The sequence below is a fragment of the Magallana gigas genome, chromosome 9 (assembly GCF_963853765.1).
Source record: "Magallana gigas chromosome 9, xbMagGiga1.1, whole genome shotgun sequence".
Lineage (NCBI taxonomy): Eukaryota > Metazoa > Mollusca > Bivalvia > Ostreida > Ostreidae > Magallana > Magallana gigas.
Genome location: NC_088861.1, coordinates 44,336,295 through 44,355,781, shown reverse-complemented (window position 1 = coordinate 44,355,781; position 19,487 = coordinate 44,336,295). Strand labels below are relative to the sequence as shown.

General features: G+C 30.9%; 1 protein-coding gene across 2 annotated transcripts; it reads left to right on the top strand.

The window, feature by feature from the left end:
- Positions 1 to 5,559: 5,559 nt before the first annotated feature.
- LOC105329131 (tumor susceptibility gene 101 protein) lies at positions 5,560 to 13,102 on the top strand. Of its 2 annotated transcripts, none has more exons than XM_066070744.1 (7): positions 5,560 to 5,640; positions 6,634 to 6,694; positions 9,736 to 9,820; positions 10,070 to 10,135; positions 10,475 to 10,638; positions 11,727 to 12,036; positions 12,832 to 13,102. In XM_066070744.1, the coding sequence occupies exons 2-7, from the start codon at positions 6,650 to 6,652 to the stop codon at positions 13,056 to 13,058; spliced, it is 897 nt and encodes a 298-aa protein (XP_065926816.1). In that variant the 5' UTR covers positions 5,560 to 5,640; positions 6,634 to 6,649; the 3' UTR covers positions 13,059 to 13,102. The 2 variants fall into 2 exon arrangements, with proteins under 2 accessions (XP_065926816.1, XP_065926815.1); XM_066070743.1 differs by having other exon boundaries at positions 5,578 to 5,640; positions 11,727 to 12,090.
- Positions 13,103 to 19,487: the final 6,385 nt, after the last annotated feature.

Sequence of the window (19,487 nt, the reverse complement as noted above, 5' to 3'; positions counted from 1 at the left end):
ATGAAGACTAACAGTATATCCCGTCTTTATTTCGAACAAAGATAATCATGTAAATATTCAATTTGAGGTTTCAGTATTGTTTAGTTTTAGACCATTTAAAAAAAACACACATTAAGTTTGATATTTTATGGTTTTTTTGTTAGCAAAATATAATATTTGGCCGTGCGCGAGAGGTTATCTGTGCATTTTTAGAATTTGAATTATTCACAGATATACAGGAATATATTTAAAGTTCCAACTGATTTAAATTTTTGCTACACTATGTCTAACAAATATGGTGATAATATAACAAAAGTAAAAAAAATTCGATATTGGCAACTCAAAATTAATCAGAACACACAAAATTTACATTAATTGTAATTTTTAATGAAAACACAAATACGGTTAGAAACTGTACACAAGTTTTTAAACTTTTATGCATCGATAGATCTAATTTTTTTTTATTAAATCATTTGTTTTCTCAGTTTTTATAACTATTTCAAGGACGTTATCGTGTTTTTGAATTTCAGATATAAATTTAATAGTTAATAATTCATCTCTTTGGGAAAACACTTAAGTGAAGAAGTGACTTTGATTGTATTAATTGCATTTGAAATAAAAATAATTACTAATTTTGCCTTGTTTTTATTGTGTCTTCTAGAGCATAACCAAAAGTTTGATATCTTTAACTGATTTTACTATTGTAAAATGATAATGATAGTTTTGAAAATAAATTTGACTAAATAAGAAAGTTTTAGAAATAAATATGACTTAATTAAAAATATATCTTACAGATTGATATACTAATCATACTATTGAAATTAATTTAATTATTTATAGTTTTCTTGAGATCAATTTACAATGAATAGTTGAAGCAATCTCAATAAAAACATCGGCTTATCTTACCTTTTGCCATCATAAAAGTTGACAAGGATATGATAAGATGCACGATATATGATGGAAAAAGAAAAGTTAAATTATATCATATCCTATTCTATCTTGCATGCTGTAGCAAATCAGGTTCGAGTATAAATTTCAAAGCGATTTCGCGAAACTAAAGCTAACGTACCAATGCATTTAAAACGTCAATTTAATTTCTTTAACAATTTAAAACAAAAAGGTGCAGAACATTGAGGCGCACTCTTCAGCAATTCGCACGCTAGTATGGAGTTACTGTGAGAATTCAATGTCACATATGATTAATGTATAATAGATAATCTATCTTTAACTAATTAAAAGCCTACAAAATGGCACACATTCAATTGAATCCATACTTTTAAAGTTTCATAGATGCCTGACAACAGGGACGTATGTTTTTGTCAAATATTAAACTGATCAAATTAATTAAATGTAAGCTTGCAATATATGCGTATGAATTTATATTTTTAAAACAACTCTGAATGGTTTAACTACAAATAGAATCTTTTTAGTGACTCCCAAAAAATCATAATTTCCAGATCGTGTTCATATTTAAAACCAAACAAGTCGGCCCATTACCGTTAATTTAACCCGGTTATCATGTGATAAGGAAAATAAGATGATAAAAATGTATGTAAAAAAAAATAGGTCACTAAATACACTGAGGTTATTTATCTGGTTTTAATAAATAACTTATCCCGTTCGAAGAATTTTCTTTTTTTTATGTTTTGAGTAGTCGTTTTAAGGAACTGCATTAGTTGATAAAATCATTTTTTTTCTCGAATTTCGTTTCATTAAACTTTTTTTCCTATATTTGGACGGTATGGGATAGGACAGGGTAGGATATGATTGATGTTATTTGCAGGGTAAGATGAAGGATACTGGATGTAGGATAGGATTGTTTTCTCAACTTTCACGATAACAGCACAGCAATACTTTATTACTGACATTTCGTTCAAATATTAGTTCACGAAAATCTTGAAACCATATATGCAGTAGTAAGTTACTTACACGAGCGCCAGTAAATATAAATTATCATTGGAATCATATTTCCAAACACAATTTTCTTTTGTATTCACAAATCTAAAACAATATTGATTGCGACGAGGTTAGGTTTGAAAATATTTTATTACATAAACATATACAAATGGTTTGAACAGAACTTCTAACAACTTACGAGATTTTTACCAAGTATAACAATTTACAACTGTATAGTAGTTTGGAATGGAAAGTACATAGAAATATATATTACTGAACTGGTTAAATTGTTCCGACGAGGGTGAAAATGGTAGAAATTCTTTTGACCAACATGACGTCACATCAAGATACGTATTTTACTAAAGATCTAAAACATTTACCAGGTTGTTAAAGTACTAGTAACCTTTTATGTAGTGTTACACTTTTTGATTTTTTGTTAAGGCGAATTAGTGACCTATTTGTAACTGTAATGTGATACCATAGCACGATAGCAGTGAATATCCCTCTAGCTATTCATAGAGTCGGCATCACAACAAAGCGCATGCAGTTCGTTTAAACAACATGGTTCCTATACTTTATAAATTCATTGTGACATTTTATATGTAATGGTAAAAAATATGTTATTTGCGCGAATCGCGTACCGTATTTTTTACCTGTGTTTATTCTATTTATAGAGCTTCTGTTCAGCGAAAGTTCCTGTTTTAGAGATTATGTTTAAATATTTATATTATATTAAATAGTACGTTGAAATACCTCACAAGTCATAAAATTCCAGTATTTGATTTTCGTAAATTTTTGCGTTTTTCGCTGTTGTAGTGCTATTTGTTTACTAGAATTTAAAACTGAATTCATTTTGATACATGTTTATTGTTGTATGACATTTATATTACACAATAGTAATAATCAATACGCATGTACATTGATCATTGTACATATGTAATGCATTGTATATACTCGCTCTAATGGAATGCCGTATGTCCGAGTAGATGCATACACTAACTGTAAGTACTCTCAAAAAGAATACATGGATTAATATCAAGAGTACGCACCAAACACGCATCTCGTAACCATTTATACTTAGGCTTTAAATGGCCACATGAGGTTTTTTGAATGTCTGACAATGTACGAACACCTCCGAGTCGAATGTTTAGGACAAAGAAATCACGTGAAATCTGTCTTCAGTAAAATTCAGCGCTTGCAGAAAGGTTTTTATCAACAACTAGACTTATACATGCATTAGATCAACCCAAACTTTTACCATTGTAAAATGAGTGTTTGTGAATGTAAGCATGGAAATAGTAGATGACGATGTAAATTTTTTAAGTGTACAAAATGCTTGAACAAATTAAATATGCCTTTCCAAAAGAAATTAGAAAAAGTAGCATTTTTTAAACGTAGTATTTTTAGTATAACCCATGATGCATTTCAACGCATGAATGTCATTCAGCTGATTGGTCAGTTTGTCGATTACGTCTATGCCTCATTTAATATGAAAATTTATTCCGACGTCACAGAAAATAGTTTCCCCGACCTGTTAAACTAGTTTAACAAGTTTATACGGAGTCCTACTTCGCTAACACCCTTGAGAGTGTTAAGGTGTGATACCTGTGTGAGTGATACCTTGCATTATTTACGGTAAGAAACTTATTTCATGTTCTGGAAAAACTATTAATTTGTATTTCATTCATTACAAAGTATTTCAAATATCTTTTATGTGAGAATAATAAAATTGTTTAAAATACAGACTACTATAGAGAAATGTATGAGCATTTTTGGTGGTAACTGGTGGTAACTGTCTGTAGTATTTCTAGATTTAAACATAGATAGATATGGAGTTTTTTATATACAGTCATACCTTATGCAAGTGCATAGTCTACTACTGTGTGTGGCACCGACGCCATATATTGGAAGTTCGTTAATATAACATATTTTTAACTAAATGCAAATTGTGTATTTGTGTATTGTGAATTTTTGCTTTTTTTTTGTTTGCCTATTGGTGATATGAGTTATTTTTTTGTATAGTAGCTCATTGCCAATAACTTTAATATTTAATTGAAATTAAGAGCATTAAAAAGTAATTCTATCTATTACATATATCAAAATATAATTCATTGACACGGCAGATCAGAGAATTTGGAGTTTTAAAAGCACTTGTCAAATTTGAATTATTATTTGAGGGATAGAAATAAAACTGCTTGATATACCTCCTTTTCAAAATAAAGAAATTTACTGTAGATGTTTTCTTTTCATTTTTATGTAATCTTGTGTGAAAAAAAAATGATGGATGTCTATTTGTTGAAATAGATATATGCCATTAACAAATCGTAAGTTTGATTCAAGATGTATTCCCGAGTGGCTAATGCATTAGCATCGACGTCTATGTATTACCAATTTCCTACTTTCAACGCTTGCGTAGTTTAATCACACCGAGTCGCAAATTTTGTTGAAAATGTAAGTGTCCTACGTAAAATGGTAAATTTATTTTGTAAAATAAATACATAAAGGATAGCATGCTTACGTTGGCCGAACTTTGGCTTGTGGTTGTGAGGTTGGCTACATGTCGCTGTTGGTAGAACGACGGTGGATCAACATTGGACCAACATTGTACTTCTGCTGGTGCATTGACATCGTTCTAATATAGGACCAACGTTGTTGCAAGGACATTGTACCAATTTTGGGCCAATATCAAATTGATCTCCGTTGGCGCGAATACAATGTATCGATGTCGGGTCAACGGACTGAAACGAGTGCTATACATAAGTGAATAAATGGTTATTTTACAAATGAACAACGTATATAATTTTTAATTTGGCGTACTATATATTTATCCAAGATATCTGATGAATAAACTGAGAAGGATTGATTAGGACTAGATACTTTATTATGGTTTGTCGTTACTGGCCGCAGTAATTTTAGGCTACCAATGGGCTGCCTTATAACAAATCAATCATAATAACATTACGTGACGGCCCCTAAAATGCCTTATTGTGTAGTGGTTAATCGCAAATGCACAAACATCACAAAAATATAATTCTATACAATCAGTAGGCGCAAATGCAGAGATATAAAAACGACATAGAGTTATACACAAGGCTTGTGCCAGTGAGTTTACGCAAATGCACAAGTATGAAAGGTCAAAACACATCAAAATTGTCCAACTTCTTGTACAGTAATTATGTGCGCGAATGCACAAGCATAAATACACGGTATTTGATACATATTATCAGCATTATATACACATTATATGGACAGTTGAAACTGTATACTATGATAATTTGAATGATTGCACTCTTCCATTGGAGTTGAGGTGCTAGATATATAAACACAATACTCACAACAATTTTTCTCAGAATATCAAAGGAAATAACAAGCTATTTCAATATATCATACATCAAATATTATCTGCAAGAAAGAGACAATTCCGTGATGACAATATTTCTCTACTTGTTTATTGTAGAAGTTTGCCATTACTGCGGAAGAAAGATAGTTATTTTCAAAATGTTTCTGCAAACATTTCGTTTTGTAAGAATTTTGACCCAAACTTTTTAAAATAGATATTTCCTTCCTTAAACGCTTCGTACTATCAGACAATTAAAGCGAATCGAGTTTTGATGAGCGTGATTGTCCTTCAGGAAATTCTTTGCCTGTATTATAATGTTAAGTAGTTCTTTATTGTTTGTGTTTGAACACGCCTTTGTATTTCTAGAAAAAGGAAGGAAATTCAGAACACAACCATCTGGGTTGAGCTGAAAAGAAGGTGACATTGTATGTACATATTATACATATTTGTAAATGAAAAATTTATTTTGTTTTTCAGCCGTTTTTGTGTATTCTTGTTACTATATGTAAATGTATCATGTACATGTCTCGTATGTAATTTTGTTTGCATAATTTAAAACTACTGGGCATACTTCCGTATATATTTTTGATGACAATGTTGTGTAGAATTCAAGAGAGCAACCTAAGTTTTTAACACTTTTTTTACATGATAGAGTCAGGTTGTGTTCTTCGCTAATGAAACAATCAGTAATTTAGATAACGATAATCAAAGTATCACTTGATCTTCATTTCGTTTCTTCCTGTCATTGAGACACAATTGACAAACACTGCAATCATCTGATAATTAATTAGTTGTGCTGTAGTTTACTTGCATTTAATGAAAACTTATCGATTGTAATAATACGTTATCATTATGTTGATTTCTTTTAATTTAATAAATTCCGTTTATCATCGATGAAGAATTACAATTTGACAAATGGCTTTGTATTTTGTAGAGTTAAATAGATTTCATGTTTTTTATATGATAGGTATATATTTTTTAAGGCATATGTATTTCATGTGTTTATATTTCATTGATCGTAAGCTATGTTTGTTTTATATTTAATTTTGTGAATTTTGACTGGATTTTCATAAACTTTCGTTCTTTTTCAACTATGGATCATCTTTGACTAATGTCTCAACTTTCCAATTCTTTCAAACGTGCACCAATATCTGTGCATTCTTCATCTGCCTTTAAAATTATATTTTTAATCTTTGAAAAAAAAGAACTGTCTACATTGTCTACATACTAAAGGTGATAAATGTAAAAACGACTTAGTTTTGAAAACTTAGTTATTAATAGTTTACAAAAAAGCTTAAAGTATATTTTATATCAGGTTACCACTTTTCTGATAAATTATGATTTTTAACTATTTTTATTGATAATGAATGAGTTTCTTTTTGGTATCTACCTACCTTTACTACCATTTGTTGAGACAGAGAGGAATTTTACCCCATGATGACAAGTGCTGATAAGGTTTTGATGCAAGCATTGAGCAAGGTATGTCAGACAACTTTTTTTTATCACGATGGAAATTGTCAAGAAAATAAGTTTTATCGCTTTATCGTCTTTCCTTAAATATCCATTCTTTCACAAGAATAGTAACATCATAAATATTTTTCTTCTTTCAGCCCTGCATCTGTTTTGTTTACAGTAAATACGCATGCGTAATAGTATAGAAGGCTGACCCTGTAACACGTTGCGATGTATTTATGTGATAGGTTATACGTAATTATTAATTTCAATGAAATAATTTGATTTATTTAATGGAAAACTTTGTAATTTTCTTAAAGTTTATACATTCATGAGTACTACAAAAATAACGAACCCGAACGGAACATTTTTTCAAGTCGGGTTTTTTATAAGATGCGCCGTACTGTCTCTTTAAAGTTTTATAAAGAGCTTTTATAAAGAGCTTTAAAAATAAGGCGGAAGATAGTTGAAATCAAATCGAAAATAAGTGTCTAAAAGGTTTTCACCACAGTGAAGTCATAATGTAGAAATGATGTCATGAAGATTGTCTTATTTTGATAAATTGATGTTTTGTAGCAATATATGGTTATTTTCCGAGGACTTTTCGACTAGGAAACATCGAGCGCAGGCTTGCTTTAAAGAAGTACCATTTAACAGTATGATCTGTAAATTTATATGAATAAAAACATATGTTAAATTCGTACTTGAATAGACCTGCGCTCTAAACTTCATAATGCAAAATATAGAGGAAAAATGGAAATATTTTCATTTGTTTGCAAATTTGCGGGAATTGGATCATTTATATGACGTTATAGATAAACAGCGAATCAGCAATGGTGACTAAAATAAAGATTAAAGTGCTTGGCATCCGTTGTATTATGATTTATAAGGGTTTGGTTTTTAAATGATAATATTTTAAAATTCAGTTAAAATTGGGGACAGATATTTAACCATACCAAATATTGTCCTTTCACTAAATAGGTCTTTCTACCTTTCCGGTAAAAGGTCTTTTGAATTCTTCCTGTTTTTGTTTTTAGGTCTTTGCACATTTCAGGTGAAATACCTGTTGTATTCTTTATGTTTTTTAGTCTTTTCACTTTTCAGATGAAAGACCCTTGTATTTTCTATGTTTATTATTATTATTATTATTATTATTATTATTATTATCATTGTAATTTTTCTTCTCTTCAATAGATGGTTTTGGTTGTTGTTGTGACGGTTTGGTCAATTTTTTCATGCATTTCTAATATAATGGTTATAAGCCGAATATGTCCATACTGTCAGCTATTGTACAATTTGATTTGGGCTAATAACATTTTTCTCCTCAGTGCTTATGACCAGTTTTTAAGATCGTTTTGCATTTTGGTATGCAAATACAATAAATATTAAATATAGTAACACAAGCCAAGACGATGAAGCATGTTTAGATAAACATGTTTATTGCATTAGTCTATTTAGTCCACATTGCGTCATGAAAAAGCTTGCGCAAAGGTTAACATTTTTTGAAAACCTCACCCATTTTGTCATTTTTTCAATAAACAATTGTAGAGGGTGGTGTAATTCTGTATGGTGAAACTGTTAATACATGAACATATGAATGTCCGTTTTAAATCAAAAATCTCTTCTGATCAAATTTTATACAAAAGGAGGATGTTAATCTAGCAATTCCAACTTAGTGAATTTTGGTTTTTAAAATTCAAGCAATAAGTTTTTTTGATTTCGCCAGAAATTTCCATTCGTTTGTCGATCTGTTAATTTGGATTCTCGTGGATATTTTGTGCAGTTTGCAAAGGTAAGCTGATAAATTCCCGTAAGATAGGAGGAATCAACAAGAAGTTGTGCTTTTCTCTCCTATTGCTCTGAGAGTTTGTGCTCATCCCAAATGTCTGCATCAGTCCAGTATGTCATCTACTGGTAATCAGTAGAAACTTATTGGACGGCTACAGGTTACTTATTGGAGGGTTGCAGGACAATGAAATATTTACTGAACTCGGTTAAACAAAAGACGACGTCAGGAAAATGTTTTAAGTTGATAATACATTCTAGATATATGACGAGAGATATCCCTTAAAAGCTCATTACAACAAAACTTTAAGTTTTAAATACACAACGTTACTAGATAGCGATTTAGAAAAAAAATTTGTTAAAATTGTTAAATTGTTTGTATCTACATTGTATTCATTTTCTTGAATGTCATCATAGCTAATGCAGAAATAAAAAATCTGGGTTTTAAATATCGCAGATCAAACTTTTGAATCCGCTTGGGGCTTGTATTCACATTTACTTAATAAAATGATAAAACTCATAATTTGTTCATTCAAAATTGCATATTATTGGCCTATATCACTTTTATGCTTATTATAATTCATGCTATTTTTCATAATAAAGACGTAATTATCTGCTGGATTGAGAAACTGTTTCAAAGTGCAATGAGCCACACTATCAAGTAACTCTTGACCACAAGTAATCCAACTATTGTATGATTTGAAAATTGAAATTCACATCGATTTAAATATGGTGCATATATATTTGCTTTATTTCACCATTACCAAATCAGCTGATAAAGTTTCTGCCAAAAAAAACCCCACATTTTTGCACCTGGTATAGTGTGCTAATGTATACATCGACTTATATGCTTTATCCCATACTTTTTATTTTTAATCTTTAAGTAATGTGACTACATTTCTACACTTGTATACTTCATAGCTCATGTATACTTTTATAACGAGCAAAATACTAAAATCATAAATTTTTTAAAAATTATTATCATCCTGGGTGTTTAAATTCCAGAACGACATAAGTGATCCCTTCTTAGACTCATATAATATTTCTGAAACCAATTTAAATTAAAATGATTTTAAAATGAGCAAAGAGAAAATCCATTACATACTCTCATGCACTTTTGACTTGTTTGTGTACAGTATGAACATGCAGACATCGTCATTCTTCATGGATTGATAACTGTTCACTAAACTGTAATTTAATTCGGTTTTATTTATAAGCAATGAACAGATACGCGGCATACAAACAGTCATCTTTCATGCACTGTTTTCTTCACTTCAATTCAGTATGAATACGCAGACATCGCCTGGAGGGATGTGAAAAACGCCATTTCTTATTTTAAAGATTTATTGCCAAGTCAAGACTCGTTTAGTAGGTCAATGCTTTACATTGCTGACTTTAAAACAGTAACTTTTTTAATAAAATATACAATGTGACGCTCAATACAGCATATAATGTTTATAATTTTGAATTAAACTATGTACTATTATATTCATATACGTTATTTATTGTTAAACATTCATTTTTGTGCAAATCATTTCTATATACGTAGATGTACATTGCATGTATTCTTAAGCGTTACATACTTAAACACGTATAACTTTAATATTTCGTTAACAGTTTTTAATGATGGAAGTGAAAAAAACATATTGAATTTGGATGGCACAATACCTGTTACGTATAAAGGTACCTATAAATACATAATGAAGCTCTGTAATTCAGTCCATTTAAAGTTAGCTGAAATGTTACTGAAAGATGGTTAAATGGCAGAGATATGCCAATCAGTCACTTTTCAGTTATCATGCAGTCGATTTCCGATGACTGAGTCGTACTACCTGTAATATGTAAAATATATATAGACAAGTCAATCAATATAATTTCAAACTCAGATATTCCATATTAGGATATTTTGTTTATACTCATGACCATTTGTAGAACACATGCATTGATTTCTTACTATTTTTTGTTTGTTAAAATCGTATAAATATTGATTGTGTGAATTGCCTTAACTTTTTTTTGCCAAAGGCACTACCTTCAACATTCCTATTTGTGTTTGGATTCTGGACACACATCCGTACAACCCTCCCATGGTGTTTGTCAAGCCCGACAGTACAATGCAGATCAAGGCGGGGAGAAATGTGGACACCAACGGGAAAGTAGACCTACCCTACCTACGTGACTGGCGATATGTAAGTCAGAGAGAGAGAGAGAGAGAGAGAGAGAGAGAGAGAGAGAGAGAAAGAGAGAGAGAGTAAAATAATAAGTAAACGAAAATTCTTATGATGCTTATTTGTAAACTATTTTCAGTTTAGATTGTTCAACTCCGCCCGCTCTTCTTAATGTCCAGCCGTGCATTTTTTGGTTTAAATTTAAGGGATAGCTCAAGAAAAATTCGGACACAGTATTTACAAAAATGAACAAAAGTATGGACATTGGTTTAATTTCTCATGAATTGTATCATATTAATGGGAAAATCGTTATTTCTGCGCTTGTGCGGTTTATCATCCACTGAAGAAGGTTTCATGACTGTTGTCATATCTAAAATGTATTAATCTCTTTTAGAAGAGGAGTTTTATATAAAAATATAGGAAAATACTTAAAGTAGTCATGTTGTATATTTTATTTGATAAAATGAAATATATCAGAAAGGACAATACTATATATGGGCGTTTTCTTAATTAAATCATATAATATTATGTAAACTTCTGATTATTCATTCAATTGTCGCCCATCCAACTTTGTGAATTTTTGTTGTTTGGTTAACTTTTTGTCCTCGACGCTCTTGTTAAATGGTATATCTTATATGTGTTGTTGTTAAATGGAATTGAGTTTATACGTGGTCTGTAAACAAATGGGGAATGGAACTCATACGAATTTTATTGACCATGTATAAACCATAATAGGCCAACTAAAAGCCTGTAACTATGAATGTACAATTTTTTTTACAATCCAACATGTAGTATCGTTTAAGTGATGTACATTTAGTTTAATTGTTTATATATTGTGTGTTTCGAGAATCTAAAAAAGGACAGTTTTTCAAGAATATACTTACTTCTTAGTCTTTGTGACATTGGTCATTTCTTGTGCCATACAAATTGGTTATCAAGTAAAAGCATTACAGATGCGATAAAAAAAGAACTTCGTGTAGAACCAGAAAACCACATCAAAAAATGTCTACCTCTATCTAGATTGTTCAATAAAAAATTGATTTTCTTTGAATTAATGTAAATGTTTATTTTATTTGACATGTCCAATGACTTTTTTGAATACTTTCCAGCCCCAGTCGGACCTGTTTGGACTTCTACAGATTCTTGCTCTTGTATTTGGAGAGGATTCGCCTGTTTTCTCTAAGCAGTCACATATGGCTCAGTCCCTAACTCCCAACCCCGGAACCTTCCCACACCGTATTTCCCTACCCAGATATACCCACACAGAGTCCTTCCAACGCTCTCTTCCCTTACCCAGAAATACCCACACAGAGTCCTTCCAACGTTCTCTTTCCTTACCCAGATATACCCACACAGAGTCCTCCCCATGTCCTGTTTCATCATCCCAATATGCCTACTCAGGACGCAGCCTATATTCGGGTGCATCACCACAATATACCAACTCCGAGTTAAAGGCGCCCGTATCAATGCAAGGTGAACTTAAAGTACAAACAATTCTGTGTATTAGCATGTACATGTAAATATAGATATATATATATATATATATATATATATATATATATATATATATATATATATATATATATATATATATATATATATATATATATATATATATGTAGATAAATAAAGCCTTGGTACAGCAAAAATACTTAAATAAATAAAACAGAATGCGACAGTCCAAATTAAATAAATTGTTTACTGTTAGCGCTTTCAGCCATGTCGGCTCTTCAGACAGTTATACAAAATTAAAAACGTTTTTAATTTTGTATAAGTGTCTGAAGAGCCGACATGGCTGAAAGCGCTAACAGTAAACAATTTATTTAATTTGGACTGTCGCATTCTGTTTTATTTATTTAAGTATATATATATATATATATATATATATATATATACATATATTCGAAAACTGTGACGTTATCTTACGTGATATAATTATTCAAGCATCCTAAATAAGTGTAGATTCAAAGTTGTTAAAACTTAGATTTTTGGACAAATGCTGCCCCTTAATGGGCTCCGAGGAGTGGTTCAAAGTTTAATAAAGCTATACAATTTAGATTTTAAATTGTTTAAATAATGCTCTCTCCAACAAATGCTGAGGTCGTTGGAGAGGTCCACAATTTTAAATCCGAATGCTTGTATGTAATTTGTGCATTACCTCATTCATTATTTAATGCACCAGAATTTATCTATCATAAAACTCTTGTATTGCAGGGTACAATTTAGACATCTTTCGCCAAACTATGAAAAAATTTGCACTTGATGAATTTGTAAACATATTGGTGGAACATGGCGTTGGTTGCGTGGAGGCGTTTTGTTCAATGACTGAATCGGACTTTGAACAGATGGGACTCGATATAGAACAGAGAAGAAAATGTATCTTAGCTGCACAGCAAATAAAAGATCATTTCTTCAATGTGTTGGAAAGTGGACTAATGTAATAATCTCACCTCAAATTCTCAATATTAAACAGCCTCTTGTTGTCTACTCTGTTTATATTGTCATTTTGTTGCTGATTATAAATTAAAATTCTTACGTGTTAGTAAAAATACAAAAGATTTGAATAACATGGCATTAAATGGGCTCTGCTAATCAGGTTCGTCTTCTTTTTGTTTTGTATCTTTACTTTAAAAGCTATACTGGCACTGTACCAGTTATCGGCTAAAATTTAACGTTTTCTTTTCGTAATTCCTTATTTCTTGATATTTTTGGATAAAACTTGACATACTTTAAAAAGTGAACTCCTTATTTATCAATCTGTTAGTTTATATCATTATTTAGAACCCAAAACATCTTGTTTTGTGCTTTTAAGCAAGCCCCGATTTTGCCGAGTTTTTACGATTTACTGTACCAGTTATCGGCTTCGTGATAATAACATTCTAAAAATCCGTGTTCATGTTGATTTTATACTCTGCTAAATGTAGTTTGAATTATGCCCCTTGTGAGGTCAGACTTAAGTATTCGGGGTCATGATACATTATAAACAAAACTCATCAAATAATTCGTTTATTATCATACGGTAATACACCAAAACGTATACTATTCAATACATAATTGTACAATCAGGCGTTCAATTGCGCTGCGAATCTCTCGGAAATTCGTGAATTCCTTTTGTTTATACATGTTAAATGTATTGATTTTATATGTCAAATCAAAGAAGGGATATAATAACGTATCACAAAGAGGTAATATTCTATTTTTAACTTATTACGTCACTTCCCCCACTGCTGAAAGTGCAAAGATGTAAAATCAGCGGTAAACAATGATCGTTTAAGCTCATGTATAAAACATATTCAAGAAAGTTTTCAAGCAAACTTACTTTTCTTTATTCGAAAAAGACGACTGAATTAAAAAATCTTGGAATGTCGCGTGCTATAAACCCGAACTCTCAGTTTAGCCGATAACTGGTCTTAGCCGATAACTGGTACAGTACCAGTAAACAGATAAATCACAAGTGGATTTTCGTTTAGAGAAATGTTTAAAAAAAAAGAATAAATACATTCTCACAGTGAATGTCTCCCTCAGGGAGAGTTGTATTTACTCCGTTTACCGTGTCGATGATGCTAAAATCGTGTTTCATCTCTACACAAAACTAACAATTCATGTTGTTTTACATTGGTGAACATAAGAATAACAACGTGTCGATGATATCGTGTTTTATCTTTATTACACATAATTAACAATTTATTTCGTTCTACATTAATGATTATCGGAATAATAATGCATCGAATATCATCTGATATAAACAATATCTAATTTAAGAGACGAGAAAACGTGATTCTTATTTGATTTGATTAATTTTTAATAGCAACCCGTTCTTCCATCGAGTTTTCAATGCTGAGTTTTCCCGCTTTCATGCGCAGTGGTGTTATAAATAGCGGACCACATTTATATTCATCAGACGTGCAGCAAAGTTTAGAGACAATTAACGAAAGAGAGAACTTGTTTTACGGGTCTCGAGTTTTCGAAATTTCTAATTTTAAGAAGTCTGATATACCGGTATATTTTTACACAAACTTAGTTCAAATATGTTACTCCAAATACGTCACATATACCTTTAATTTATTTCAATGCAAATATAAAAAGTCATTCATGTCCTTGATTGTTTTCTGTTTTGTTTGTAAGGATGACAATTTGTACTAATATTTTGATATATTATACATAATTGCGTATACGTACCGACGAAACATGATCTAATGACTTTTCAAAATATCATTCTTTATTAGACATTTAGATGAAAAACATTTTTGCACTCACATAAACTGACTTTTCTCTATTAACACATAACACTTAATATAATTTTAACAATTGCATAGCCATAGTTCTAGTCAAAGCAGCAAAACAAATTTATGAAGGCATAATATAACATTTAGAACAGTTCAGAAATATAATTTATTTCGGTTGAACTTGGTGAATAAAATTATTTTCTTTTGTGGAAACGCCAATAAGAGTAAAGGGCGGGGCTTAAGGTTAACTGTAAGCGTACTACCTTCGGCTGTATATTCTTTTTAGCGCCTTTGGCGGAACGCGGCAACCGCTCAATCAAGTACATTTCCAAATGTCATGCATATATGTATAAGAATAGTCGCTTTCAAAAATACACTAATTCAAATCCACGCCAACTTGTTCAAAACTAATTTTCACAAAACACACGCCAAATATAATGTTTTTACAGTATATGAAGGGCTTTTTTTGGGGGGGGGGGTGCTTTTATTGGAAGTTTTCAAATAGGGTAGCTCTTCATTCACTAAAACATAACTAATCTTCATAAGGAGTTTATTTAAATTAATAATTAAGTTTAAAAGCTAATTTCAATTCTTAGATTTTGCATTTCGACTTAAATTGCATAACAAATTGTAGAAATATGTTTGTGTATCTTTTATCAAGTAAAGCAAGTTCTAAAAGCAGAATTGATAGTAGACGTTTTGAGAACTTTAAAATGCTGATAGCTCTATTTACATATAGAAGTCTTTAACTAAAGATCGACAATTAATTCAAGATTATTTTTTGATAAAATATGAATTTGCCCAATATTTCTTATTTTAACTGACTGTTTCAATACCGTTAGTTAATCGTAATTTCCATCGACGATCAACAGCAAGCTGTAAGCTCAACCAAGCCTGAAGTGGTAATGATACCCAGCTGTAGTCAAGGTTTCGGTCGCAACCAGAGGTCAAGGTCTTCACCACTTAATTATTTATGCAAGTTTTCTACTCCTTAAAACAATATAATTCATTCCAGAACAAAGACAAGCTGGACATCGTTATCAAAATTTAAAGGGAAAGAAAACCAAGTATAATGTATACATGAGTCAGTTATCATCTACACCATCTATTCCGGTTTGTTTCATTAACATCGTATTAGTGTTAGCAAATCATGATATTCGCACTAAATTACAAATTCCGGAAAATACGAAACAATATCTGTTTGGGACCGTCGACTTTCCCCTAATTTACAAATCAATGACAAAGATTTTACTCGATTTTTTGATTGGAATTAAATTAGCAACTTTAATTTTTCCAGGAGGCCAAATGTTCGAACCAATTGGGCATCAGATTTACCTAAAACTTTGAGATTTGATTTGTTTTCCGTAAACTATTATTTAGTTAAAAAATAGATATATTTTACCTTTTAAATTTTGTTATTTTTCTATTTCTATGTGAAGAACTCCTCGTCTAAAGGAGAAAAATACAATCTTAAAAACGGCCTCGATCATTGAGCCTCCTTAACTAAAAATGCATAATTATGCTATTTAGATTGACGTGCATAATGCTAGACAATATCAAGTATTAGAGACACTCTGTGGGCTGTATATGTTTACCAAACCGGAATAAATGGTTTTACGTTAAAATAATCAATATTTTTGGTGTTACATTCAAAACAACTATACATCATGTCAGCCTTATGTGAATGGCGGGGAATTCAAACGTTCATTAAAGCTAAATTAATATGCAGTTTATTTCAAAACAGCATGACCACTTATGATGATTTAAACCCCTTTCCCAAATAGCATGCTTAGGTTGGCCCAACGTTGGCTTGTAGTTGTAAGTTTGGCTACATTTCGCTGTTGGTAGAACGACATTGGATCAACATCGGACCAACATTGTACTTATCATTGAATATTGGTCCATTGAATGTTGATCTCGGTTGGTGCGAGTACTCTGTAATAATGTCGGGTCGACAGACTAAAATGGGTGTTGTAAATAAGTAAATAAATGGTTATTTTACAGATGAACAAAGTATATAATTTTAAAATTGGCGTGTCTTTATAAAACTATTAACTGAAAATCTTTTATAATTAAACATATTTATAGATAAATAAAGATTAATCATATTTTAAATTTATAATAAGTATTATAATATAGTTACTATAAATATAACACTAATAATATTAATTTCAGATTTAAAATTTTAGTTGCTCATTATTTAATAAAAAAAATCTACCTGGCCATATTAAGTGTGTCCATTTTACTTGTCTATAGTTTTAAAGGAATGCAATATCAATGCATAGTATTTTTTCTGCACTCGTGAATGAAACATTACCGCCAAAAGAACTGTGTTGTCAATTTTTGACTTCATCAGTCTGAGAGTAACTCTATCTGATGCTATCAACATAGCTGCCTGCAGGAAAATTTAAGTATTCAGATGAGTATTGCAGATGTTCTTTACATATTTTTATTATAATGTGTGATTATTATAGATGGTTCTCAGAGCCTTTAAAACTGACAATTTGAGCATTTATTGAACGTTGAACACTCTCCTGCTGATGTTCGAACTCAGTGACAAAGCTGTTTATGATAAAGCAGTGACATAGCTGTTAATGATTAAGCAATGACATAGCTGTATATGATTAAACAGTTACATAGCTGTCTATAATTAAGCAGTGACATAGCTATCTATAATTAGGCAGTTACATAGCTGTCTATGATTAAACAGTGACATAGCTGTCTATGATTAAACAGTGACATAGCTGTCTATGATTAAGCAGTGACAAAGCTGTCCATGATTAAGCAGTGACAAAGATATCTAGGATTAAGCAGTGACATAGCTGTCTATGATTAAGCAGTGACATAGCTATTTATAATTTAGCAGTCATATAGCTATCTATGATTAAACAATGACATAGCTGTCTATGATTAAGCAGTGACATAGCTGTCTATGATTAAGCAATGACATAGCTGTCTATGATTAAACAGTGACATAGCTGTCTATGATTAAACAGTGACATAGCTGTCTATGATTAAGCAGTGACAAAGCTGTCTATGATTAAGCAGTGACAAAAATATCTAGGATTAAGCAGTGACATAGCTGTTAATGATTAAGCAGTGACATAGCTATCAATGATTTAGCAGTGACATAGCTGTCTATGATTAAACAATGACATAGCTGTCTATGATTAAGCAGTGACATAGCTGTCTATGATTAAGCAGTGATATAGCTATCTATGATTTAGCAGTCACATAGCTGTCTATGATTAAGCAGTGACATAGCTGTCTATGATTAAGCGTGACAAAGCTGTCTATGATTAAGCAGTGACACAGATATCTATGATTAAGCAGTGACATAGTTGTCTATGATTAAGCAGTGACATAGCTGTTAATGATTAAACAGTGACATAATTGTCAATGATTAAACAGTAAAATAGCTATTTATGATTAAGAAGTGACGTAGCTGGCTATGATAAAGCAGTGACATAGCTATCTATGATTAAGCAGTGACATAGCTGTTAATTATTATGCAGTGACATAACTGTCTATGATTAAACAGTAAAATAGCTATTTATGATTAAGAAGTGACGTAGCTGGCTATGATAAAGCAGTGACATAGCTATCTATGATTAAGAAGTGACATAGATGTCTATGAGCAGTGACATAGCTGTCTATAAGCAGTGACATAGCTGTATATGATTAAGCAGTGGCGTAGCTGCTAATGATTAAGCAGTGACATAGCTATCTATGATTAAACAATGACATAGCTGATAATGATTAAGCAGTGACATAGCTGTCTATGATTAAGCAGTGACACAGCTTTCTATGATAAAGCAGTGTCATAGCTATCTATGATTAAGCAGTGACATAGTTATCTTTGATTAAGCAGTGGCATAGCTGTCAATGATTAAGCAGTGACATAGCTGTCTATGATTAAGCCTTATGTTTGCAAAGATGAATAAAACACTACAGTTTCTCGGCATAAGAAAACAACTGAGGTAACTGAATTTAATATGGTAATAAATAAATATTCTTTATTTAGGGAAGGGATTCAAGAAAACACAAATGTATTATCATTGGCGTCAGAATATGTCAGGAAAATATTATATAATACATGTATTCCTTTGCGTTAAAGGAACTGATTATTATTTTGGTATATGTATGTTGAACATTATATCCATTTCTATAAGTTTATAAAAGTTTCGATACCTCTACATATATCAACATGCATGAATTACATAACTAGAAGTCTAACATAACATATACATCTATATGGTGTCTTTGAATGATAAATGTGATGGGCTTTATTTAAACTTTACCTGTTTGTAAATTATTTCTAAAGTGAGTCTAATCATTCATAACGACAATTCATAATCTTAAACAAACTTTTTAATTGCTTTTTCATACTCACCTTACGTCTTGTTACTTCTCTTGCATATAACTATAGTGCTTTAATGAAAAATGAAATTGGGGAAATAACTATGTTTTCAGAATTATATTTCACCTTCACTAGTTTTTGTGTTGGTTTTCCGCAGTTTAAAGATAAATTCTTTACTAACTTTTCGAGTCTGTCGAGCGTTGAAAAATGTATTTAGATTCGTTATCACTTTAAATATCATGTTTAATATATATTAAAAGCATTTGGAATTTTTATATATCAAA

Excerpts from the sequence above, each read along its gene's own strand:
- LOC105329131 (XM_066070743.1), top strand. The coding sequence starts at position 6,650 with ATGATGACAAGTGCTGATAAGGTTTTGATGCAAGCATTGAGCAAG. Across the intron at positions 9,821-10,069 it reads GCCAAGTCAAGACTCGTTTA|TTTTTAATGATGGAAGTGAA; the intron begins GTAGGTCAATGC and ends TTTCGTTAACAG. Across the intron at positions 12,091-12,831 it reads GGCGCCCGTATCAATGCAAG|GGTACAATTTAGACATCTTT; the intron begins GTGAACTTAAAG and ends CTTGTATTGCAG.